At 44.6% G+C, this 20,320-nt stretch overlaps 1 protein-coding gene and 1 pseudogene across 3 annotated transcripts in view; both read left to right on the top strand.

Moving 5' to 3' along the window:
• The first annotated feature begins 219 nt into the window (after positions 1-219).
• LOC114110697 (U6 spliceosomal RNA) lies at positions 220-317 on the top strand (annotated as a pseudogene).
• Positions 318-12,836: 12,519 nt separating this feature from the next.
• PRKRIP1 (PRKR interacting protein 1) overlaps positions 12,837-20,320 on the top strand; it is a 34,595-nt gene continuing 27,111 nt past the window's right edge. For all 3 annotated transcript variants that reach the window (XR_009598299.1, XM_060405619.1, XM_060405620.1), the window contains exons 1-4: positions 12,837-13,001; positions 13,574-13,652; positions 14,425-14,525; positions 19,631-19,716. Coding sequence is in view for 2 of the 3 variants with exons in the window: in XM_060405619.1 (XP_060261602.1) it covers positions 12,876-13,001; positions 13,574-13,652; positions 14,425-14,525; positions 19,631-19,716 (392 nt within the window). In the remaining variant the exon portion in view is untranslated. The remainder of the gene's footprint in view (positions 13,002-13,573; positions 13,653-14,424; positions 14,526-19,630; positions 19,717-20,320) is intronic.

Genomic DNA, 20,320 nt, shown 5'->3' with positions numbered 1-20,320 from the left:
GACAATGTGGTGCCCAGAAGCTTTAAAGAACACCATCAAATTCACAGAGACAAACAGTAGAAGAGAAGTTAGCCGGGGCTAGGGGAAAGGGGAGCGGAAAGTTGCTTAATGGGTCCGGAATCTCTGTGTGGGGTTTTGGAAGTGGCTGTGATGATGGTTGCACAATGATATGAGCGTGATTAATGCCCCTGAATTGTATGCTTAAAACTGTCTCAAGTGGCGCTTTGGCAGCACATACAGTAAAACTGCAACAATACAGAGATTATTGTTCTCTGAGCAAGGATGACATGCAAATTTGTGAAGCTCTCTCTTTTGTAGTAGATGGTTGGAAGCATCTCTTTATATATTCCAGTTAATAAGTAAGAAAAAAAGGAGACATAATTTGAATATTATTTTGAAACTCCCAGCAATTAAACAAATGTAGACATTAGGCTTCAACAACTGCTAACATCAAAAAAAAAAAAAAAAAAAAAGGAAAGCAATAGTCAGACACTGATCTTATGTCTAGAAGGGGATGCAGCTCCCCTGTCTAAAGAGTTGAATCGTTCTAACTTCACGGTGACAATAGTGACAATCTGTGTATTGTTTTCACTTTGCCCTAATAAGGAGAACAGTTTATTTTCATCATGTACTCACAAAAAGGGTTACTTTCTCCAATCTATAAAGAATGGTGTCGTATACATTTTTAAGTAGCAACTTTTATGAGAAATATATATATGTAGTCACAGTAAAGATAAACAAAATTAAGATAAGCTGTTTTAAAATGAGCAGAGCATCAGTGAAACATGGGATGATTTCAAACAGCTATATACGTGTAATTGGAGTCCCTAGAGGAGGGGAGGGAGAAGGCAGTGGCACCCCACTCCAGTACGCTTGCCTGGAAAATCCCATGGATGGAGGAGCCTGGTGGGCTGCAGTCCATGGGATCGCGAAGAGTCTGACACGACTGAGCAATTTCACTTTCACTTTCCACTTTCATGCATTGGAGAAGGAAATGGCAACCCACTCCAGTGTTTTTGCCTGGAGAATCCCAGGGATGGGGGAGCCTGGTGGGCTGCCGTCTATGGGGTCGCACAGAGTCGGACACAACTGAAGTGACTTAGCAGCGGCAGAGGAGAGGAGAGGAGGGGAGAGGGAGAGATAAGAGGACCCCAAATTGAGGAAATCATGGCTAAAATTTTTCAAAATTTGATGCAAACTGTAAACCTACAGATTCAAGAAACTCAACAAAACCCTAAGTGCAAGAAACATTAAGAAAATTATATCAAGAGATAATCATATTCAAATTGCTTAAAGTCAAGGATAAGGAGAAAATCTTAAAAGCAGAGAAAAGAGACATATTACCTGTTTTTCCTTGGACAATAGTGTTCTCCTTGGAAATAATGCAAGCAAAATGACAGTAGATTATCATCTTTAAAACTGTCAACCTAGACTTCTATACCCAGCAAGAATATTTTGCGAAAAATGAAGGGAAAATGTAGACAAAATTGATGGAATTAAAAAGTCGGTTCTTTGAAAAGATCAACAAATTTGGCAAACCTTTAACCAGACTGGCAAAGGAAACTAAAAAAAACTAAAATTAGAAATAAAAGTGGAGACGTTACTATTGACTTTATTGTGAAAAATTTTATAAGAGAATACTATGAACAATTACGTGGCTGTTTACTCAGTCGTGTCCAACCCTGCGACCCCGTGGACTGTAGGCCACCTGACACCTCTGTCCATGGAATTTTCCAGGCAAGAATACTGGAGGGGGTTGCCATTTCCTTGTCCAGGGGATCTTCCCAACCCAGGGACCAACCCAAGTCTTTTGTGTCTCCTGCGTCGGCAGGTGGATTCGTTACCACTGGTGCCACCTGGGAAGCCCATGAACAACTATATGGCAAGAAACTAAATAATCCAAGAGAAATGGACACATTTATTGAAATAAATTGCCTCAAGTGACACAAGACAAAACAGAAATATTCAGCAGGCCTGTAACTAATGAAGAGATTGCATCAGTAATCAAAAACCCCTCAACGAAGGAAAGTCCAAAACCAGATAGCTTCAATGGTGAATTCTACCGAACATTCAAAGAAGAATTAACATGAATAATACTCCAACTCTTCAAAGGAAGTAAAGATTCAGAAAGCATATGAGGTGCCTAGAACAGGCAAATGCAAAGAGACAGAGAGTGGGACACCAGGCCCTGGGGGTGGAAAGAATGGGAAGCTGTTATTTAGCTGGGACAGAAATGGGATAAAAGTAAAAGGAAAGAAAATGATATGCTATGCTGTCACTAATCAAAAGGTAACTGAAGTGGCGATATTAATATCATATAAAATAGACTTTAGAGTAAAGAATATTTACCAAGGACCACGAAGATCATTTCGCAATCATAAATGGGTCAGTTAATCAAGAGGGCATAACAATCCTAAACAATTACGTACACTAACAATAGAGATTCAAAATACCTAAAACAAAAACTAAGAGAAGTACAAGGAGAAATGGGTATTCATAAACTGTAGTCAGAGATTTCAGTACTACTCAATAGTTGATAGAAAAATAGGCAGAAAAGCAACAGGAATAAGAAGACTTAAAAACATCATCAGCTGACTTGACCTCATGGACACGTGTCGAATACTCCACTCAACAACAAAAGAATACGAAGTCTCTCAAGTGCACAGGGGCCATTTACCAAGATAGATCATAATCTGGCCCGTGAAGCAAGTCCCAATAAAATCGAGAGGATTCAAGTCATATACACGGACCACATGGAGTTAAATAAGAAATCAGTAACAGAAAGCTTCTTGGAGAATCCCCACGTTTGGAAGTTAAATCACACACTCCTAAATACATCAAAGGGTAAGTCAAAAAGGAAATTAGAGAGTGTTTTCTCTTTATAATTATTTAGTTAGCCATTTGGGGCTGTGCTGGGCCTTTGTTGCTGGGTCTTTCTCTAGTTGCATTGAGCAGGGGCTACTCTTGATTGCGGTGTGCGGGCTTCTCCTGTGGTGGCCCTTCCCGTGGAGCTCGGGCTCTAGGGGGCCCGGGCTTCAGTAGCTCTGGCTCACAGGCTCTAGAGCGCAGGCTCAGTAGTTGTGTGACTCAGGCTTAGGTGCCCCGAGGCAGGTGGGATCTTCCCAGACCAGGGATCTACCGGGTGTCCCCTGCACTGCAAGGCTAATTCTTAACCACTGAACTCCCAGGGAAGCCCTAGAGAGTGTTTTCAACTGAATGAAAATGAAAGCACAACATTAGAAGGTGTGGGATGCTGCTCTAACAGTATCCCAGGAGACATTTACAGCACTAAATGTCTATCTTTAGAAAAGAAGAAAGGTCTGAAATCAACGATCTCAGCTTCAATTTTTTTTTTTTCAGCTTCAGTTTTAAGAAACCAGGAAAAGCACAGCAAATTAAATCTAAAGCAAACAGGAAAAAAAAAATAGAAATAATAAAGATCAAAGAGGAAATCAATACAGAAAAATCAATGAAATCAAAAGCTGGTTCTTTGGAAAGATTAATAAATGTTCATTGGCTGATTTTGTGTCTCCTGAATCCACTCCCCTATTTCGAGCACGTGGAAGAGTTGAGAGAAGGGAAAAAGAGAAAAGGAGCTACAGCTGTGCTGAGTTCCTTCCAAGGAGGCACGTGGGGCATGGTGCTTTCCACTTGGTCCCTTGCAGCTGAGAAAGGGTGACTGGTTCTCCATCTCAGGTCTGGAAACATCTTTTAAGCTGTCTGCGACCTCCGGACAGAGGAGTCGGCATGTCTAGAGTTTCTTTAGATCACGTGGCAGGAGATGCCTCAGAAAGACTCAATATTTGGTCCTCTGAAGCATACAAGCAAGTATGCTGCTCCGCAGGAGGAGCCCTCTCTAGACTTTGGCCAGGCTGAGAGAACACCGAGGCATCCAGCTAGGTAGGAACCACCTCGTCACCTTCCCTCCTCTGTCTCTCGGCCCCCACCAGGATCAAGACAGTAACTAGAAAGCAAGAGGACAGAATCCACCCACAATCGCCTCCCTGGACTCAAGGCTCTCTCCTGCCTCCAGCCTTAGCTGGGGAAAGAAGAGAGGTCTTAACCCTGAAAGGGAAATATTTCCTCCACGTGGCCCTGGCGACCATGTGCATCTCTACCTGGGTCATGTAGGCAAGACACAGCTGGCCTCAACCTTGGCAGGACCCCCTGTGGTCCTCCCAGAACATGACAACTTAGGGAGCTTATGGAGGGGCTTCCTCTCCCTCTTCCAGGAAGGCCTTTTTCTCCTGGGCTCTAATGACATAGGAGGCTTTCTGCCTCGCACGTCTTAGGGTACAGCTGCAGGTTATCAAACTACACAGAAATGACTCCTGGCTGTCAGGGTGCCCCACCCCTCATGTTACATTGTCATCTCTTGTTTTGGGGTCATCCTTTTGAAGAAGGGTCACGGGAAGCTGCCACCTTGACTGATCTTGCTTTTGCTCTCGATGCACATGATAAACTGTCTGAACTGAAAAAGATTTGTTTCGGAAATTCCCTGGTTGCCCAACGGTTAGGGCTCCGTGCTTCCACTGCAGGGGGCCTGGGTTCGATCCTTGGTCAGGGAGCTGAGATGCTGCGAACCTTGCACATAGCACGCCAAAGTAAATTAAAAATAAAACGGTGTATTTCTTTACTGGCCAAATCTGTCAACCTTGCTTGATACCCCTTAGTGAGTTTGAGGTTGCGTCGTAACCCAGTCTGAACTGGGGCTGTGGCCTGTGGTTTAGAGTGACAAGGGAACTCTATTTAGTCTCCGTATGAGATGATGGATGCTAATTAAATTTTGCAGTAATTATTTCACAATAGATGTAAGTTGAAACCACCTTAAACTCTAATTCCACTGTGGTCAGAAAATATGTCTGGTATGATTTCAATCTTTTGAAATGTATTGAGACTTGTTTTATGACCCAAGTACAAGGTCTCTCTTGGTGACTGTCCCATGCACACTTGACAAGGGTGTGCATCCTGCTGTTCTTGGCTGGAATGTTCTATAAATGTCAATTAGGTCAAGTTAATTGTGAGTATTGCTCACATCTTCTATATACTCATTAATGCTTTTGTCTGCGTTTATTTCTTTATTTTTACTAACTGCCAAGGCAGCAGTGTTAAAACATCCAAATATGATTGCGGGTTTGCCTGTTTCTCCTTTTAGTCCTGCCAGGTGTCTTTTCTCCCTGTACTTTGAAGCCCTGTTATTAGACTCATCATCCGTTTAGGTTTGTTATGTCATTCTGTTGAATTTATCGTTAAGAACTGACCCTCTTTATCTCTGATAGTACTCTGTACAATCTACTTTGTTATGAATAGGGTCGCCCTTGCTCTGTTATAGTTGGTATTCGTAGGGTATACCTTTTTTTTGTCTTAATGTTTTCAGTTTTTCTATGTCCTTATACTTGAAGGGTGTCACTTGTTGAGAAACATACAGTCAGTTTGTTGTTGATTTTTTTTTTTTTTAACTCCAGTCAGGCAATCTCTGTCTTTTAGAGATCGTATCTATCATCTTGCTTTCCATTTGTTCCAGCTGATTTTTTTGTTCTTCCTTTCCTTTATTTAATCTTTTGGATAAGTAAGAATTATTTTTATTATTGGTTTATCACCTCTATGACATTTTAATTATACCTTTTTATACATTTTTTTTCAAATGGTTAATCTCAAGATTACAGTATGCGTTTTACTTTATTATAATCTACCTTAAATTTGCATTTTGCGACTTCAGGAAAGATGTAAGAAATTGACAATTGTACAGTTCCGTTTATACCTCTTCCCTCAACCTTCTGTGTTGTTGTATAGTTTACTTCTAAGTGAATTAGAAACCTCAGTATACCCTGTAATTATTGTTGCCCTAAACAGTAGCCTTTAAAACTTTTTTATCTGGAAAAATATGCAAGACATTAGATATACTACTTTAACCATTTTTAAGTATACAGTTTAGTGGCATTAAATACATATTTGTTGTGCAACCAATACCACCATCAATTTGAAAGAAAAAAAATTTTTTTAACACTTACCTCCTCATTCCCTCCCCCGCCCCACCCGCCCAGTACCGTCATGTCTCTGTGGATTTGACTCCTAAGTACCTTGGCCGAGAGGTGCGATGCTTGTCTTTGAGTCTGCCTTGCTTCACTTATCGTAGTGTCTTAAAGGTTTGCCCATGTTGCAGCACGTGTCAGAACTTCCTGTTTTAAGGCTGAACAACAGTCCGCTGCATGTATACCACCTTTGTTTATCCATTCATCTGCCACTAGATGTTTGGATGGTTTCCACCTTTTGTATGTTGTTAACAAGAGCTGCTATGAGTGCAGTATTGATGTTCAGGTATCTGTCCAATCCCTGCTTTCGATGCTTTTAGGTATATATCTAGAAGTTGAATTGCGGGATAATATGGGGATTCTATGTTTAATTGTTGGAGGAATTGCCATACTGTTTTCCATAATTTTAAAATTTTCTCCATTTATTTGTACATTCCAGGTTTCTTCCTTCCTTCCTAAAGTTCCAAACTAGCTGTGAAATATGTTCCTTCTGCCTTGTGGGGCAGGGGGAGGTGGTAGGCTTTTAGTGCAGATCTATTGGAGACAAAGTCTCTCAGCTTTTGTTTGTCTAAAAAAAATTGCCCTTGTTTTTTAAAATATTTTATTTTTGATTGAAGCATAATTGCTTTCCAGTGTCTTATTGGTTTCTGGCATATTTCAGCACGAGTCAGTACACATATATCGCCTCCCTCTTGAGACTCCCTCCCACCCCTGTAGGTTGTCACAGAGCACCAGGTAAAGCTCTCCGTGTCAGACAGCAAATTCCCACTGGCTATCTATTTTAGTTTGCCTTAGTTTTTACAGAATATTTTCACTAGCCATAGATGGCTAGGTTAGCAAGGGCTGCTCCTTTCAGCACCTTAAACACATCATTCCCTTTGTTCTGGTTTCTATAATTACTCTTAAGAATTAAGCCATTGTTGTTGCTATTCCCCTGAATTTAATGTATTTTTTTCCTGTGGATATTTTAGATTTTTCTCTCTATACCTTTGACTTTCAGAAGTTTGATTCTGGAATGCCTAAGTATGGTGTTTTGGTATTTATCCTGCTTAGGATTTACTGAGCTTCTTGAATATGTGAATTCGGGTCTTTCATTAATTTTAGAAATTTCTCAGCCATCATCTCTTCGAATGTTACTTTGGTGCCTTCTTTCTATCCTCTCCTGCTGGGTTTGTTTTTCCACATAGACTTTCCTCCAGATACAGGAAATGAGAGTCTCTTTAGGTGCTGCCAGGTGGGCAAGCCTCTCAGTGCGAGGTTCCATTGGCTGCCCTGAGTCTGTTGTCTTCCAAATTTTCTAGGGCAGTAAAGAAAAACCAGCTAACTCTACAACTCATATCATAGTCATTTATTTCATATCCTTCAAGATCTAAGTGATCCACCTCAGGTGAGATTCTTGGCAACTGATGCTATATCCAAAGAAGCAGAAAGACATGGGCGTTTGAGATGACCAGCTGTCAGCGCATATGGTAAACGCAGAGGGAGGCCAAAGAGATGTGGTGTCAATAGCATCTCCTATACAGGATAATGGGCGATGAGGGAAGTTCTTTGGAGAAAAATACCAGCTTAAAAATGCATAAAGAATGCTGAAATTAGAAGTTGACTGTTTTGTAGCACTCAGTGAAATAATGGATCCAGGAACAACCATTATAGGCTGCAAAAAACCATTAGGTCAGGTTTTTGGAACTTTATAATGGATGGATTATACTGCCGACTTCTAACCCCCAATCAATCCTAACCTGACTAAAAGCAGAACAGCCAGTCACAGTGGGGATCCTCAGGTCAGACGGAGGAAAGAACACAGCACCTCCTGTGAGGCAAACAAGCCAACAAAAGTGAATCTGAGTTTAAATCCAGTCTCTAGATCTAACTGAGTTTACTGCCTCCAAGAAAATAATGATGATGATAAGGCTATAGAAGGATATGTGAAAAGATACTTAAAAAAAAAAAGTAGTTGTCCAAATCCCAAACTGAGAAATTCTATAGGAAAAAATATTGTTTCTTCAACAAATAATTGTCATGAAGAAGAAAAGGGGAAGGAGAACTGATGTAGGTAAGATAAGACATGAGAACTAATGAGAATAATCCAATGGTTTTTAAAAAAAATTATGAGACAATTGAGACATTTTAAAAATTGGGTGTTAGTTGATACTAGGGAATTACTGTTAAAGTTAGATAATGGATACATGGTAACTACTTGGTTCTCTGTCTTAAGACTTTTTTTATCTTCATGACTAAATTTTTTGGAAAGCAGTTTTGTGATAGAGAAAGGAGAGCACATGGAGAAGGAGGCAGACTCGGGGAGACGGAGCATGTTTTTATGCTGAAGGAGAGAGAATGCAGCTGCTGCTGCTAAGTCACTTCAGTCATGTCTGACTCTGTGCGACCCCAGAGACGGCAGCCCACCAGGCTCCCCTGCCCCTGGGATTCTCCAGGCAAAAACACTGGAGTGGGTTGCCATTTCCTTCTCCAATGCATGAAAGTGAAAAGTGAAAGTGACGTCGCTCAGTCATGTCCGACTCTTCACAACCCCATGGACTGCAGCCCACGAGGCTCCTCCGTCCATGGGATTTTCCAGGCAAGAGTACTGGAGTGGGAGAGAGTGAGGACCCCAGAAAAAGAAGAAATCGCTGGTGGAGCCAGCTCTGGAGAGTCCTGGGAAACAGGGCGCTGGACCCAGGTGGCTGGCCTTGTCAAGGATTCCAGCTCCTGTCCTGTTCACAGATTTGATCTTCATTAGCCCTTAACTCATCCCATTAGATGAGTGTAATAATTCCCATCTTAGAGATAATGAACTAAAACTCAGAAAGGTTGATGACTCACTCAGGGTCAAAAAACTGTAAATGGCAGATCCAGGATTTTTTTTTTTTTTCATTTGGCTGCACCAGGTCTTAGCTGCAGTATGCAAACTCTTAGTTGTGGCATGTGGGATCTAGTTCCCTGACCAGGGATTGAACCCAGGCCTCCTGCCTTGGAAGCATAGTCTTAGCCACTGGACCACCAGGAAAGTTCCTAGATCCAGGATTTAAACCAAAGTTTCTGTGCTTCAAGCTCTTGTGGTCTGTATGGCTGCGAGGCAGACTGAAATGTCTCATGGGGCAGGGAGGGTGACATTTCAACCATTGGAGGTGAAGAGGGAACAGCAGATTCAGACTTCATGACTGATGGCCCGTGTTCCTCATGAAGCTGGGTGGGAGGTTCTTGAGGACAAGGGAACAGGCTCTACTGCTCTTTCTGGGGCTGCCAAGGAGCTGGAGAGGAGTGAGTCACTTTCCTGGTCCAAGACCATCTTTGCCTGCCAGTGAGACAGAGGTGTCCCCGCAAGGAATTCAGCAGGGAGAATGATCAGGTCCCTCTCGTGGCCCTTTCCCACTCCGCTGCAGCTTCAAGGAATGGATGCAATATAGAGAGTGTTAGTTGACCCAAGCTGCATGTGGGAGCACAGTTGCTTCAGTCGTGTCTGACTCTTTGCGACCTCATGGACTGTAGCCTGCCAGGCCCCCCTATCCATGGGATTCTGCCAGCAAGAATACTGTAGTGGGTCACCATGCCTTCCTCCAGGGGATCTTCCCTACCCAGGGATCAAACCCTTGTCTCTTAGATCTCCTGCATTGGCAGGCGGGTTCTTTAGCATTAGCGCCACCTGGGAAGCCCATATGTATCAGCACACAGTGGAAAACTTCGAAGCAAAGCTCATGCAAGCTCAGCTGCTACCCAGAGCCCCAGTAAGAGAGGGGATGTCCAAGCCTCCCTATCTCACTGTGTTCTGATTGCACCCGAACTTCTGTTCTCTGCATAGGTCTGCCCTGCCCCTGGGTGGTGACCTGTGTGCATGGAATGAGGCCAAAGGAGGAGCCAAAGAATCTTGTCTGGGTGCTATGGGGGCCCTAGGCGACAGAGAAGGGAGAGAGGAGGCGGGCTGCAGGGAGGAAGCAGCACCCATTGCATAAAGAATTTAAGCCAACGAATTGGGTTACGTAGTGGCTTTATGGCATAATAATAATTTAGAACTTTGGCTTTGAGGTCAGACTCATTGTGATTATCCCAGCTCCATCATTTACTGCAACCTTGGGCAAGTTACTCAACCTCTCTGGGCCCAGTTCTGGTGCCTCGGGGTCCGGGAGCATGTGGGGCTGGGTAAAGCTTTGCTGCCCTCTGGTGGTAGACAGAGGGTGTCAGTGAGAGGCCGAGTCCACTCTTGTGGGACAGCTGGTGAGGAGTGAGGATGGGCAGACACTCTTTCCTCCCACAGAGAAGACCTCAAATCTGGCTTCAGCATTAGGAGGGTGAAGAAGGCTGAGTGCCGAAGAATTGGTGCTTTTGAACTGTGGTGTTGGAGAAGACCCTTGAGAGTCCCTTGGACTGCAAGGAGATCAGCCCTGGGATTTCTTTGGAAGGAATGATGCTAAAGCTGAAACTCCAGTACTTTGGCCACCTCATGCAAAGAGTTGACTCATTGGAAAAGACTTTGATGCTGGGAGGGATTGGGGGCAGGAGGAGAAGGGGACAACAGAGGATGAGATGGCTGGATGGCATCACTGACTCGATGGATGTGAATCTGAGTGAACTCTGGGAGTTGGTGATGGACAGGGAGGCCTGGCGTGCTGCGATTCATGGGGTCACAAAGAGTCGGACACGACTGAGCAACTGAACTGAACTGAACTGGAGGGCCCCACCAGGGTCTGCTGGGGAGCCTTGGTCCATCTATCCATGACTCGTGAGGTCACTCAGGCCCTCATAGGGGCCAGCCAAGCTGGGTTTGAGTCTGGGTGACCCTGAGTTGGTCTCTTGCCCTTCTAGGCCCTCTCAGTCCTTATCAGGATGACAAACGTCAAAACACTTAAACTAGGCTTAGACATTGAGGCTGCTATTACCTACATGCCTTAACTCTCCCTCCCCTACCTTTGTGCATTCATTTATTCCATTCACTTAACTTCCAGCCAGCAGCTGTCTGCCAAGCACCAGCTCTGGGCCAGACCCTGAGCTGGAGGTGTCAGGGAGATGGCTGCCCTCTTAGCTCTGTAACTGTCTGTTCCTCTACTGTGGTGTGCGCTTTCATTCACGGAGGATCCATTTCTCTACTGAGTGTTCATTCATTCCTTCTCATACTCACTAACTTCCTCATTCACTCACCCACCATCACTAGTTATCTCGACTGCATATTCATTCATTCTTTACTCTTTCAGACTCCTTTCCTTTCTCTCTCCCTCATTCCTGTGTTCTGCAAGCATTCTAAAAGCACCACTCTAAGCCAGAATTAGATGCTGGGTTTCTGGCACAACCCTCTCCCCAGACTTCTAGGTAGACAGATGGTGAGGACACCCTGTGACTGCCACATGCCAGCCATCAGGACTTGGAGCAGGGGGAGCACCAGGAAGGGAGCAACTGACTGCCTGGAGGAGGGGGCTGGGTGGGGGCAATCAGAGAAGGCTTCCTAGAGGAGGTAGCATTTAAGCCACACCAAGCAGGGTGTGGGGCTTCCCAGGTAGTAGTAGTAGTAAAGAACCCTCCAGCCAGTGTAAGAGATGTAAGAGGTGCTAGTTCGATCCCTGGGTTGGGAAGATCCCCTAAAGGGAGGGCATGGCAACCTACTTCAGTATTTTTGCCTGGAGAATCCCATGGACAGAGGAGCCTGGAGGGCTACAATCCATGGGGTTGCAAAGAGTCAGGCATGACTTAGCAACTAAACAACAACCAGGAACACACCTGTAGTTGAACAAATTGGGTTTATCGGCTCAGTTTGAGAAGGAAGACTGCATTTACCTCAGTAAGAGAGTGTTTAGGGGATTCCCTGGCGGTCCAGTGGTTGGGACTCCACACTAGAGTTTGATCCTTGGTCAGGGAACTAAGAGCCTGCAAGCTGCGCTAGTGGCCAAAAAGAACTGTGGGGAGCTGGTTAAAAAGGATTAGCATGGGATTTGGGCCTGGGTTAAGTGATTTGGGGGAGGATTTGAGTAAGTGGGCTTTTACTCTGGAATAGGTGTTAGGAATCAGGGACAATTTTATGATTGAAAGCCTTAAGTATTTAAAGCGGAAGTCTAACCGGATAAAGAAGCTGCGGTTACTCATATTTGTCAGAATAGGGGAAACGTTTGGTCTTTTTCTTGTTCCAACGATATTCTTGTTTTCATCCGACTTTAAACGTGATTACGGAGCAGTCTTGTTTATGCCTCGCGACATCATGGCCCCAGAATGGCTTTGCACGACAGTGGTGTTTAGGAAATTTTCTATGTCCAACAGGAGAATCCCAAGGTCTATCTGTGAGTGCCAGGCCAGCTCCCAGATGCAAGAGGCAGCGCTCCTCTTTCTCGTAGGAAAGGCCCGTTCACTCGACCGAGGTGTATTGCTGGGTGCCAGGCGCAGAGTAATTGGAGGCGGACAAAAGAGATACGGCCTCAGTCCTCCGGGAGCACACATTGACGTCAGTTTTGTCTTAAACAGATCATCAGAAACGGCAGAGGGAGTGGACTAGACCTAAGAAACAAAGGCCCGGGGGCGGGGGTGGGGGGTGACGAGGGAGTTAGCAGGGTGGCGGGCGAAGCCACAACTCGCGCCGGGACTGCAGAGTTAGGCGGGGGCCAGACCCTCGAGCACACAGGGCCACCTCTCCCCCAGGAACGTGGGCGTTCGCTGCGCTGATCTGCTCAGAAACAGGGAAAAGAAATCAAGCCGCTTTAGTCAAAATAACCCACCCGGGCCTCGAGCTCATGAATATTCAGCAGCCTGCTTCCGGCGGGCAACTCCGCTCCGGCCGCGCCCACCTAGAAGACTGCGCTTGCGTCACTGGCGCGCGACTCGGTCGTCACGCACGCGCGCCGCCGCCCGTCAGGGAAGGTGGCTGTCATGGCGAGCTCGGCCGCCTCCTCTGTGAGACCGCCGAGGCCCAAGAAGGAGCCGCAGGCGCTCATCATCCCCAAGAATGCCGCGGAGGAGCAGAAGCTCAAGTTGGAACGGCTCATGAAGAACCCGGTGAGACGAGGCTCGGGCTGACGGCCCTCCCGAGTCGCAAACCCCTTCCCTTCCGGCGTCTCCGGGCGCTCGTCCCCCGTCTCTGAACGCGGGAACTCAGGAGCCAAAGTCCAGGGTCAGACCTTGGGAAGGAATAGGCTAGCCGGAGACAGTGAGCTTTCTGCTGCGGACTGGCTTCCTGTGCGTGAAGACTCTTTAACTTCGTGTAAAAGGAAGCCTCAGACAGGAAAGATGGAGTCCTTGGGTTAGCACAATAATTCATTCTAAAGAACGTTAAGTGTTAGGCATTGGCCGAGCGACCTGGGGGTTGGAGGTCTCCAGCGATAGATAATGATTGACGTTCTGAGTTCTACCCTGGAAAGTTGAGTTTAGCCCTAACAAGGCTGTGGGCTGTGATAGGACCCGAATATACGGATGAAGTAAAGCCAGATGGGAGAAAATAAACTCAGCTTTGGGCCCAAGAAACAAAGCAGCCTTACTTCACTATTCAGTTAAAGGATTGTGGTTGTAAAAGACGTCACTTTGTAAGCCGGTTTATACATAACAAATATTTTCATGTTCAAATGTTGCAGGACAAAGCAGTTCCAATTCCAGAAAAAATGAGTGAATGGGCACCTCGACCTCCCCCAGAATTTGTCCGAGATGTAATGGGTAATGTCTTTGTGTGTGTATGTGTGTGTAAATACAGTTTTTAAAGTGTAAGTATGAAACCTCTAGTTTTTGTTAATTATATCCTCTTGGGGGTGGGGAGTTCCAATATTTTACTGTTACAATGAAGGGATATTATTGGCTTTGGTTTGGCATTAGAGAATCTTCTTTGCTTTTTAATGATATCTTGTTTTTTTTTTAAGTGGAATAGTTTTTATTTTGTTGGATTGTAAATTAACACAGTTCTAAAGAAGAGTAAAGAACAGGTGTAAAAAAAATTAGAACCACCTGTAGTTCCATGGTTCTACCTGTAACATTTTGATACAGTCTTGGAAACCTCTTTATAGTCAAAACCACTCGTGCTTCAGAAAAAATGTTTTCACAAAAATGTGGTTGTTCTGCACATACTGTTTGAAACTTACTTTTTATAGATCATGGCATCTTTTCAACTCAATAGAATCCTAGCATATCATGTGAAATCCTCTGCTCAGGGAGGGGAAAGGTCACAGACTCTCTTTTAGGTTTCTGCTCTCTGAACCTTAATCTGCTGTTCTGTTAATACTGTTTGAGAGTGGAATTTTTAGGGACTTCACATTCAGCATTCATGCAACAAGTATTTAATGATACCTACAGTATGCCAGCCACTGTGCTAGGTTCTGGGATACAGTGTGGAATAAGGCAGGCTTGATCCCTTCCATCCCTTCTGGTATCTGTCTTTGGTAGCCTGTGTTGGTAACTGGATCTCATCAAGAGCTCTGGACTGTCCTGGCTCTAGGTTCAAGCGCTGGGGCCGGCAGCGGAGAATTCCATGTGTACAGGCATCTGCGCCGGAGAGAGTACCAGCGCCAGGACTACATGGATGCCATGGCTGAGAAGGTTAGTGAGCCAGGAGGCTGCCTGAAGCCTGGGGTTTAGGTCATGTGCACTGAAACCTGAGGAAAATAAGCCACTGAAGAAGAATAGATACACCCGGGTGTGGCTTGAGTGAGGGCTGCCTTCTGAAGTCAGCATGAGAAACAGATGTCAAGTAGAGTCCACCCAGCACAGCAGGGTGCTCACACTAGGAAGTGAGTGAGGGGAGGGCGTCTGTCAGGTGGTAGAGAGCCCAGCGGGGTCCCCTGTCCCCGCCAGGCCATTTGCCATGGAATAGGAGGCAGGCTCTCACATCACTGGAGTTATTATTTCTCTATAATTTTCTCTCCTTTTGGCAGAATGCCTGTAATTCCAGTTAGCTGTGTGTCTGGTGTGAGTACTGTGCTTTCGAGTGTTTTTGCCTCTTTGAGTTTTCCTTCATGACACATAATAATTGACTAAGAATTGAGAATATCTGTGAGTTTCTGGTGGTCTAGTGGTTAGGATTCAGCACTTTCACTGCTGTGGCCTGAGTTCAATCCCTGATCTCAACTAAGACTCCCACAAGCCTCCAAGGCGGGACGTGGCAAAAATAAATAAAATTTTTAAGAATTGAGAATTGTTTTAGAAATTGTACTATAAGAACTCTTAAATTTTCCATTGCTTGATGGCAGAGGACCGAAACCTCTCTCCTATTGCTCTTAAGAAATATTCTCTTGGACGTTTCACTTGTTTTCTTTTTGGAATTGGGTATTGGAGTTATTTTATCCACACCAGAAATCTTGCTTGATTTTATACTAGATTTAAATTGAGTCTGCAACTTAACTTGAATGAGAATGGGTGTCAGAGTGTTTAGTCATCTTCTCTAGAAACGTTGTCTTTCTTGTTTGTATCTTTTTGTATCTCTCAGTGACCATCTATGGAGATTTCACACGTCTCACTACATTTGCTCAAAGATTTTTTTTTTTTTTTAAAGTATTTTGACTGTAGTGATCCTTTACATATTTATTGGCCTGGCCAGAATCGAGTTTGAAAAAGTACCTTTATGATTTTCGAGCAGGATGGGATAATTGCCGTGGTGGTTTTCACCTGGTATCTGTGTGTCCTCCAGCCCTTAACTCGGCCCCCAGCTGTTGGTGGTTCTCCAGCTACTGCTCATCTCCAGTAATTAGTTTCAGGTGACTTGTGACACAGCTTTGCCAGGTCACTGATGGCTTTGCACTGTCAAGAATAGCAAAACTCTGTGTATAGACACTTAGTTCAGTCAGTCAGTCGTATCTGACTCTTTGTGACCCCATGGACTGCAGCACGCCAGGCTTCCCTGTCCGTCACCAACTCCTAGAGCTTGCTCAAACTCATCTCCATTGAGTCAGTGATGCCATCCAACCATCTCATCCTCTGTCAGCCCCTTCTCCCACCTTCAACCTTTCCCAGCATCAGGGTCTTTTCTAGTGAGTCAGCTCTTCCCATCAGGTGGCCGAAGTATTGGAGTTTCAGCTTCAACATCAGTCCTTCCAATGAACACTCAGGACGGATCTCCTTTAGGATGGACTGGTTGGATCTCCTTGCAGTCCAAGGAACTCTCGAGAGTCTTCTCCAACACCACAGTTCAAAAGCATCAGTTCTTTTGTGCTCAGCTTTCCTTATAGTCCAACTCTCACATCCATATGTGACTACTCGAAAAACCATAGCCTTGACTAGATGAACCTTTGTTGGCAAAGTAATGTCTCTGCTTTTTAATATTCTGTCTAGGTTGGTCATAACTTTTCCTTCTAAGGAGTAAGCATCTTTTAATTTCATGGCTGCAGTCACCATCTGCAGTGATTTTGAAGCCCAAAAAATAGTCTGACACCGTTTCCACTGTTTCCCCATCTATTTCCCATGAAGTGATGGGACCAGATGCCATGATCTTAGTTTTCTGAATATTGAGCTTTAAGCCAACTTTTTCACTCTCTTCTTTCACTTTCATCAAGAGGCTTCTTAGTTCTTCATTTTCTGCCATAAGGGTGGTGTCATCAGCATATCTGAGGTTATTGATATTTCTGCCGGCAATCTTGATTCTAGCTTGTGCTTCATCCAGCCCACCATTTCTCATGATGTACAGCATATAAGTTACATAAGCAGGGTGACAAAATACAGCCTTAATGTACTCCTTTTCCTATTTGGAACCAGTCTGTTGTTCCATGTCCAGTTCTAACTGTTGCTTCCTGACCTGCATACAGATTTCTCAGGAGGCAGGTCAGGTGATCTGGTGTTCCCACCTCTTTCAGAATTTTCCACAGTTTATTGTGATCCACATAGTCAAAAGCTTTGGCATAGTCAATAAAGCAGAAGTAAATGTTTTTCTGGAACTCTCTGCTTTTTCAGTGATCTAGCAGATGTTGGCAATTTGATCTCTGGTTCCTCTGCCTTTTCTAAAACCAGCTTGAAGATTTGAAGTTCACAGTTAATGTATTGCTGCAGCCTGGCTTGGAGAATTTTGAGCATTAGTAGCGTGTGAGATGAGTGTAATTGTGCAGTAGTTTGAGCATTCTTTGGCATTGCCTTTCTTTTGGATTGGAATGAAAACTGACCTTTTCCAGTCCTGTGTCCACTGCTGAGTTTTCCAAATTTGCTGGCGTATTGAGTGCAGCACTTTCCTAGCATCATCTTTTAGGATTTGAAACATAGCTCAACTGGAATTCCATCACCTCCATTAGCTTTGTTCGAAGTGATGTTTCCTAAGGCCCACTTGACTTCACATTCCAGGATGTCTGGCTCTAGGTGAGGATCACACCATCGTGATTATCTGGGTCGTGAAGATCGCTTTTGTACAGTTCTTCTGTGTATTCTTGCCACCTCTTCTTAATATCTTGACACTAGCGAGCACTTTTTTTTAAACTACTTTAGAGGGCAGGAGATAGAGCACAGTTGTCTCAAGTGCCATCAGTTAGTCGAAGTTTTATGTATTGATTAACAACTCAGAATACAGAAAAATGTTTCACAAACCTTGAATCCACATAGTTGCAAACTTATTTTCACATGGTGAAGGATAGGCTCTGAGATTAGAAGGAAAGAGAGATGCAAGAGAATCCTTACCTTCCACAGTGACTGATAAGAGTGTCCCCGCTATGGACAGAGCACATCTGACTCCTCCTGGAGCCCTCACCAGGGCCAGCAGCCAGCAGGGGCTCTGTCTTGGTCCCTTGGAAAGTGCAGCTGCTTCCGACATTCACAGTTCATCTTCTAAACAGACCAAGTGCTTTTAGCTTGAAGGCATTGCTTTCTAGTTGAACTCTAATTGAAGTTCTGGGAATTCTCTGGCAGTCCAGTGAGTCAATTTTAATAGACTTGAACTTTCACTGCCAAGGGCCACGGGTTAAGTCCCTGGTTGGGGCACTAAGATCACACAAGCTGCATAGCATGGACAAAAAAAGACGCTGATTCCTTTCTTGGAAGGAGACATTTCTTTTTGATTTCATAATTCTGCTCTGGAAGAGAGTTTCTGCGTCAGTCTCAGCAGAACCACCCAGCCCTGGCAGTGCAGACCAGCAGAGGTGATGAAGCCACCTCTTCCGCTGCTGGCTCCCTTTTTGAACACCCCCCACCCCTGACCTTTATGGCTATAACTACCAGAAGTAGAGGTGACACTGTTTTATCTGAAGATATTTTTATAGTGTTTGCCTTTAGGTTATTGCAGTTCATTGTTCTTCCTAAAGGCTCGGAAAAGGAAGAATTATTATTCCCCCATTTTATAGACAAGGAAACTGAGGCTTAGAAACAGGTATAGCTGCTAGGAAGAAATAATACAAGGGGTGTATGTATGTATGTATATATGTACTCACATATATAAGTAATGGCAGTACATGTTATGCTGCCTTAGAATCTGTCTGTCAATAACGGTAAGTAGTCAGGACTTAAAAGTTCCATGGTCCCAGCCCTCTGGCCACTCCAGCTGGTGAACTGTGGTCACTGTCTCTCAAGAAAAAACACACTCTTGTGTGCCTCCTTACTCTGAGTACTCTTAGTACATTTCTGACACTTCTTGTCACTGAATCTATGGGAATTTTCCCCACACCAAGCAGTTCTGTGGCACCAGGCTCGTGTCCTACAGTTTAACTCAATTCGCACACTACCCATGTGGAGATAACTTCAGGTCTCAAAAGCTAAGGACTCAGTCCTACAAGATTGTCTCCCACCCCCAGCTTCAAAGGCCTGCTGCACGTCTCCATTGTCATCTGTGCTGACCGACTGGCTGTAAGTCAGAGGCTCCTATGTCCCCCTCCTCAAGGCGCCATTAATTTGCTTAGAGAGGCTGATGGAACTCAGTACAGTATCTCACCACTAGTTTCCAGTGTATTATGAAAGACTGGAACTCAGGGAGAGCCAGATGGAAGAAGGTGCAGGGAGAAGGAACAGGAGCTCTGCGCCTCCATACCCTCACCAGCCCAGGAGCTCTCCGCACTCACCCTTTGGGATTGGGGGCTTCACTGTGTGGACATGGTTAAATCATTTGGCCATTGGTGATTAGTTCAAGCTTCAGCCCCTCTCCGCTCCCTGAAGGTCAAGGAGGCGGGGCAGAAAGTTCCCGTGGCAACCAGCCCTGTTCTTAGGGGCTTTTCCAGAGTCACTCATACACTCCTATAGTTGAAAGGGGCTGGTTATAAATAACAAAAAATACCCATTTCGTCTTTATTTCTGGAGCTTTATATCTGGAGTTAAGAAACTGGCAACAAAACTAAATATTATCATAAAAGATCCCCCTGTGGCTCTTAAATAGGAAATTTATAAGAGTTTTAGGAGCTATGTGTCAAAAAAGTAGACAAAAATCAAATACATATTTATTTTAAACCACGGTGTAACATTTTCCAAGGCCCTAGTGAGAAAGAGCCAGTAGGGCCGCCTCTGCCTTCCAGATGCAGCGTGTCTCTCACCTTCTGTGTCTCAGTTCACTTGGGCATGAACGGATTCTTAATGACCTGAGTCGCTTCAGCGTCAGAGACCTATATGTTGACTTGCTGCCCCGCCTGTTGGGCAGCTTCTTAAAGTGGCCCCAGAGACCTGGCTGTGCCTATAGCTCCCCCAGTGGTGTGACTTGTAGAGTTTTCATGTCATGCCAGAGTTTGTCTAAGTGATGTGGCTTTTTGCAGCAAAAATTGGATGCAGAGTTTCAGAAGAGACTGGAAAGGAATAAAATTGCTGCAGAGGAGCAGACTGCGAAGCGTCGGAAAAAGCGGTGAGAGCTTTGTGGCATCCCATAGCTAGTGAGACTTGGGGCAGGAAATGTAAAAATAGATGGTTGGCGAACAAATCCTTCTTGTGGTCAAAAGTTCACCTGCATGGCCTGTTGAGGTCTTGGGTGTTAAAACCTACAGTGGCGCACCCCAGTAGCGAAATGACTTTGCTTCCTGGGGAGAGATCAGTTCATTTACTGCCCCCGCCCCCCGCCCCCAGCTTGCTACAGATTTTCCAAGGCTTGGGGGTCAGCACTTCAGTGATGGCGTGGATTTCTGTGTCTCCTCTATGTCTGTATTTTAATGAAAGGTTTAGTAAGTTGCTATGAGCAAACGTCACAGTTAGCCTCTCCCTGAAAGGAGGGCCTATGACCTCCCTAAGTGACTATATACAGGCTGCATGTGTGTCTGTATTTTAATAAATGCTCCCTCAACTGTTAGGTGAGCAGGATTCTAAAAGTAGTCTCTAAATATCTTGGAATGAAAAAGTATTGCTAGTATCAATATCTCTGGATTGCTTTAATCACCTCAGGACTGCAAAGAATTTGATCTTGATTCATGAAGGATGCAGGTTGATGATGTTGGAGTAGCAGAGTCATGCGGAAG

This window comes from Ovis aries, chromosome 24 (genome assembly GCF_016772045.2).
Source record: "Ovis aries strain OAR_USU_Benz2616 breed Rambouillet chromosome 24, ARS-UI_Ramb_v3.0, whole genome shotgun sequence".
In the NCBI taxonomy this organism is placed as follows: domain Eukaryota; kingdom Metazoa; phylum Chordata; class Mammalia; order Artiodactyla; family Bovidae; genus Ovis; species Ovis aries.
The sequence above is the reverse complement of the archived record's forward strand: the minus strand, read 5'-3'. Positions and strand labels throughout refer to the sequence as shown.